This window comes from Dipodomys ordii, unplaced genomic scaffold (assembly GCF_000151885.1).
Source record: "Dipodomys ordii isolate 6190 unplaced genomic scaffold, Dord_2.0 Scaffold28, whole genome shotgun sequence".
In the NCBI taxonomy this organism is placed as follows: domain Eukaryota; kingdom Metazoa; phylum Chordata; class Mammalia; order Rodentia; family Heteromyidae; genus Dipodomys; species Dipodomys ordii.
In genome coordinates this window covers 10,408,694-10,414,870 of record NW_012267244.1, presented here as the reverse complement: position 1 = coordinate 10,414,870, position 6,177 = coordinate 10,408,694, and the positions used below count along the sequence as shown (strand labels likewise).

At 43.7% G+C, this 6,177-nt stretch overlaps 1 protein-coding gene across 1 annotated transcript in view; it reads left to right on the top strand.

Annotated features, from left to right (window-relative positions):
• The first annotated feature begins 1,161 nt into the window (after nt 1-1,161).
• Bhmt (betaine--homocysteine S-methyltransferase) overlaps nt 1,162-6,177 on the top strand; it is a 16,359-nt gene continuing 11,343 nt past the window's right edge. The window contains exons 1-2 of the mRNA XM_013015842.1: nt 1,162-1,194; nt 4,781-4,913. Coding sequence (XP_012871296.1) covers nt 1,165-1,194; nt 4,781-4,913 — 163 coding nt within the window. The 5' untranslated portion in view covers nt 1,162-1,164. The remainder of the gene's footprint in view (nt 1,195-4,780; nt 4,914-6,177) is intronic.

Genomic DNA, 6,177 nt, shown 5'->3' with positions numbered 1-6,177 from the left:
AAGGAGTAAGCATGAGACCCTGAGTACAACCCACAGTACTATAAAAAAAAAAAGAACATTAAAAATATTTTGGGATGGAGCTGGGAAGGTGGCTCAGTGGTAGAGTGCTTGTCTTGCATGAATGAGACTCTGGGTTCGATTCCTCAGCACCACATAAGCAGAAAAAGCCAGAAGTGGCGCTGTGGCTCAAGTGGTAAATGCTAGCCTTGAGCTGAAGAGCTGAGGGGCACTGCCCAGGCCCAGAATTCAGACCCCCACCACAGACAAAAAATTTTTTTTTTAAATTTGGGAAATACTATAAAACATAGAGAATAACAAGCACTAATTCTACCACCAACAGATAGCTACTGTTAACATTTTCATTTCATTTCGTTTCTAAGATCTATACATTTGCATATACAAAGTGTTCATGCTGAATTTTGAGGTCTTCAAAACACATTTCCATTTTTCTTATATAAATAACAATTGGTTTGTCCTTTTTAAATACTGCAAAGAATATTCTCAGTATGTTACTGTATTACTAGACATTGCAATGCATGTTTTCATATAAGGTAGAAATCATTTGGAAATTTCCGTAATTTCAGGGTTAGCATTGACTTCTTCTATAAATGCCATAGTTAAGTTCACATGGATGTCTGTCACTCAGTTCACACTTCAGGCTGAAATGAGTTCTTCCTCTCTCACTAATATCGAGTCCCTGGCTTTGGGCAAATATTTGAGTATTGAATGGAAAGCTTAGGGGGCTCCTCTGGTGGCTTTCTTAGGTAAAGGTACATGCTCCTGGCCAAGAGAGCACTAGATCAAGGTCGGGGCCCTGCACTGGGCCAACAGGGAACAGTGCATAGATCAGCGAGCAAATGCCAATTTCTTTTTTTTCCTCTGTTATCTTCTTGGGCGGTGTTCCCACCCACTTGGGAAAACAATCTCCACATATCCTCAGCGGGTAGCTTCCTAATGATCACCGGGCTGGAATCACAGGCTGGTAGGCGGGTCCATGCCCGAGGCTCGTGTTGGACCAAGCCTGGGCTGGAAACCCACCCCCCAAACGAGCCAGGCAGTATAAAGGGGCGAGGCAGGCTGGGGCTGCTGTAGCACCAGCTTTACCAGAGGAAAGGCTCGCCTGCTGGGTCCACGGCTGCTGAGTGCCTGTCCCACATCACGAAGATGGCACCCGTTGGGAAAAAATCCAAGAAGGTGAGTGTTCTGGGAGCGCGAGGGTGCTCTGGGTCCCACTTGCCAGCCGGGTGCTAACCTCCTCAGGGAGTGCGGAAAGGCCCCCCGCAGCCTGGCTGCAGACCAAGCGACCTCCTCCCCGCCGGTCTCAACCCAGAGCGTCCTTCTGGGGGCGCCACAGACTTCAAAGCCCTCACTCCTCACCCCACGTGCAGGCAGGGCGTGCCCCTGGAGTTCCTCTCCCGCCTCTCCATCCCCAGCTGCGCTCTGGACCAGAGTAAGCCCTGTGATCCTAGCCGCCTGTGCCCAAAGGCATCTCGAAGGGGCCTCCAAGCTCTAAGATTCCTCCCAAGTCCAGTGTCCCAAGACCAGATTACTCCTCAGAAATGCTACTCTAGACCCCCAGGCCCGATTTCCTGCCCTTGAAAGTGGCGCGGGTTGGTAGCCTGCAGGATGTAGGGGCTGGGCTCCAGGAGCGCGAGGACCCAGATAAGACCGTTTCCCATCTGTGCCAAGAAGCAAGCGCGGCTGGTTCTCACTGTGCCCCAGCGGCTGCCGCACCAAGGCCAGACGTTGGTGGGGTAATGGTAGGTTTCATCCACGATTTGTTTCAACAATCACAGAGAGAGAGAAAAAATCACCACACCAGCTTCAAAAGCAGTTTGAGAAGAACTGGGCAGAATGATTGAAGCTGTTGAGGAAAAGCTGCTGGTGAAAAATTGTTAAACCCCAAACCCAGCAGTTCTAGCTCCGGGCTAACAAGCCCATCACTTTACTTTTCCCAGTCCTTTCCGGGAGGGGCTGACCAGCATCTCCTATACCTGGTGGGAAGGGAGAGAAGGATGGAGGGGGGACAAAATGTACTTGGACCCTTTGCTACCACCACGACCAGCCACACCCCTGGCACTAGGAGATAAGTGAGAGGCAGCAATGGTCCAGGCCAGCTGTTAACCCTTGATTTGTGAGGCACAGGAGGGCAGCCGAGCCCTGATGGGTTGCCCACTTTTTAAAGGAACCACCAACAAATCAAAAGGTCCTCTGCACAGGAAAAAAAGGTGAATTCGATTAAATATTTCCAAGGCCATACCCTGATGATGAAATGACAAATTACAGGCTGTTATCAGTTGAAATAGATTGAGAAGTACTTCCAGCCCCCACACATTTACTAAGTGAATAGCCCATGTGGACTAGAATCCCTACAGAGATTCAATTAATTGTTTTTCTTGGTCTGGCCCTGTTCATATAGCCATGGATTCTAATCCTTTCCCTCAAGATGCAAATTCAAATTTTTCACCATGATTAAAGAATGGTCTCTAAAGAATCATCTAAGCAACAGGGGTCTCCAATAGAATAGTGTTACCCTCATTCCCCCATCAGTGATAAAATGTGGACAGTAATTTGTTTGCATATATGAGTATCAAATATGTTGCAGAGCTAATACAAATTCATTATAAACAACTAGTAACACAAAGAACCATGCTCATCACATTTGCCATATGTTCTGATACACACATATGGACTGATACACACACACACATACACACACACACACACACACACACACCACACATGTAATACTTGTTCACAAAATAGTATCCATTTCATAGCACATTCCAGTATGTTCATTGAGTCTTCCCTCCTACCCTGCCACCAAACAGCACAAAAGCTGGTATAAAGTCATAGCTCACTGATGCGTTTTATGTTTAGGATATAACTGCACTAGTAGAAATGTTTGTGTAGATAGATAGATAATTTTTCTTGCTAATTAGGTCACAGTGATCAAAGCTGCTGTTTTAAGACAAGCATTTAGACACATTGTAATCATGCCAAATGTTTGGGTTTCAAAAATCACATGTGGACAATTCTGTATTTTTGTACTTGTTTGATAACCTATGGTCAACCATAGGTTTTAATTAAAGGTAATGTTTTAATTATAAAGGTATTCAAGGGCTGGGAAGGTGGCTCAGTGGTAGAGCACTTGCCTTGCATGCCTAAGGCCCGTTCAATTCCTCAGCACCACATAAGCAAAAAGCAAAAAGCCAGAAGTGGTGCTGTGGCTCAAGTGGTAGAGCACTAGCCTTGAGCTGAAGAGCTGAGGGACAGCGCCCAGGCCAAGAGTTCAGGCCCCACGACTGGACCCAAAAAAATAAAAATAAAAAGGTTTTCAAAAGTAAATAGAATTATCCCCCACTAAGCTTCCTGTTCTAAGGTAAAAATGCCCCTGGTTTCCTCTCTCTGAGCATTTGCTGTTCAAAGGGCATGAAATGGAACTGTGAAGGGGAAGACGATTGCAATGAGATTCTAAGAAAATGAAGAGGAATTGGGTACACAATCTTATGAATGCCTCACACATTTATATAGGCCTTGTTATATCTACTTTTAAAATTTTTTGTCCACTTGTAGTAGCAATAAATGAGACAGAGTGAATACATTCCCAACTCGTCTTTAGAGTTTACAGTTTTCTCAGGGTTATCTCACTCTCCCCCTCAATTCAATTTACCATCAAATCTAGGATAGCATTTAAGGACAAAAGAGTCTGGAAGACTTTGTATAAATTACTCAGGGACTCTGGGCTTTAATTTCTCATTTATAAAACCAGAAACAGCAACCTAAATTGAAGGTAGGGTACCTTTTATTTAAAGTCTGAGCCTCCAAAACTGCAAAAATATTCAGTTATGCTAGTAAATTACTTTCTAGTCTATAAAGCCCTTTAAAAATATCAATTCAAAATTCATTTCTTAAACATTAAAGTCGGGGTGATTCTTGCAGTTTTGTAAATGGACTAGGTGTGGAGAATGGGCTAGAAACCATTTCATAAATGTTTTACTCATCTTTTTCCCTGTTCTTGGTGTAGTGCAGGACATAAATCATCTCAGTCTCCAGGATGGATAGCAAAGCTGCTACTGTGAAAAATGATCTTTAATGCCAGAGAGAAAAGTCCTTTAAATGGTTTAGTCACCTATGTTAGAATCTTCTTCCTTCTGTTTGTGCCAAGTGTCTTGTGACCTTTCCATCTTTGAAATGTGTAGAGTATTACCGCTTTAATCCTCTAGTTTATTGATTGAACAGGACTACTAGCAGTTGCCATTTAACAACATGCACATCAGGGCTGTGGATTGGCATGGTTCACTTGTAGAGCACTTGCCTAGCATGCATAAGGCCCTGGTTTTATCCCTAACACATAAAAAGAGAGGAGGAGAGAGAGAGAAAGAGAGCTCCTCATTAGAGTGACAACAGTTGACAACAACCTTATATGTAAACATTTAAAAGAATGTACATTTGGAGGTGTGGAGGAGGTATGCTGAGGATCAAACCAGGGGCCTGGGCAAGCTAGGCAAATGATCTACCACTGAGTTACACCCCCCTCCCCCGCCTGAATATACATGCATGTGTTCTGAAAGACACCACCCCACACAGCACATACACATGAATACACACATTTCCACTCTATGAGTATTCTGCCATAAATTTGTGTATAAAATATTTGATGTATTTTTTCCTGAGAATTTTAAAGAAACTATACTTCTCAAGGATGTTTGGCAAAAGCATTCAAATACAAAATTGCTTTAAAAATAAACTCCTTTCTCACCCTCATCTGTAATTTTAGGGCATCCTAGAACGCTTAAATGCAGGAGAAGTTGTGATTGGAGATGGAGGGTTTGTCTTTGCACTGGAGAAGAGGGGCTATGTAAAGGCTGGACCCTGGACACCAGAAGCTGCTGTGGAGCACCCTGAGGCAGGTTGGTACATAGCTTTATTCTAAATTCTCAGAGTGGACCTTCAATTGACCCAAGTTCATGGGCAAAACCAAAACAGATACATAAATGCAATACTTTGCAGAAACTTGTTCTTGATTGCTGGGCCCTGCTAGGTTAAGTCCAGATACATTTACACATTTTCTAGCACCCTGGCTCTCCCTGCTGTTGATAGCTACAGACCTCCGATCCCTGCCTCTCACTCTATATGAGTTTAGAGCTAGCTGACTATCCACCTCACCAGTCTACCCAACTTTAATATCCATATAGATGATGCAGCAATTTTCCTGGTAGTCCGTCAACTTCCTCCCCACCCCCAACTAGCCACATACTCCTAGGCTTTACCATCACCTAGAGCTGCCCACCTCTGAAATCTCAATTCCAAGCACCCCACTCCCTCACCATCACCACCTTATCTTTGTCTTTGCTAGGCCAGTATTATGCTCCATTCTCCCTTTATATGTATATAAAAAAGCTTGTTTTTATTACTTGGTCAGGTGTGTCCAGCTTACTTTGGACTTATGTGTGTTTAATATTTGCTTTTTCTTCTGCAAGTTGCATGCTTTTCAAGAATTAATAGAAACTCCATGACGCCAAATCTTTCAGTTTAATCCTTTCAGCCAGGGACTGAAGTCTTCTATGATATTTGGCTCTGCCAACACCCAGCTCAATCTGGGCTCTGTTGGAAACATTTTACATAATTGGTGCCTGAAGCCTGACTTTTTAGTGCCAGAGACAGCAATAAAGAAAAAGATATGCTGCAGGTCCACAATCCTTTATCCAAATTATTTTGGGATCAAACATGGTTTAGAATCTAGAAGTTTGGGATTTTAGAAAATTAGTACAGTATATATACTGCATATTACAAAACATTCCTATTGGCCTAAAGCACATGCATGCATGAACACGCGAACACACATACACACACATACACACACACACCAAGAAATCAAACACATATATACTTTTTGTATCAGCACATGTGACTACCATATCAATGGGCATGCACTTATAAACACCTTTGTGTTAGTACAGGCACAGTTTGCTCCCAAATGTCTTAGATGTTATTCTACTCAAGAAATGCTGCATTGGGCTGGGAAGGTGGCCCAGTGGTAAAGCGCTTGCCTTGCATGCATGAGGCCCTGGGTTTGATTTCTCAGCACCACATAAGCACCAAAAAAAAGCCGGAAGTGGCACTGTGGCTCAAGTGGTAGAGCGCTAGCCTTGAGCTGAAGAGCTGAGGGACAGC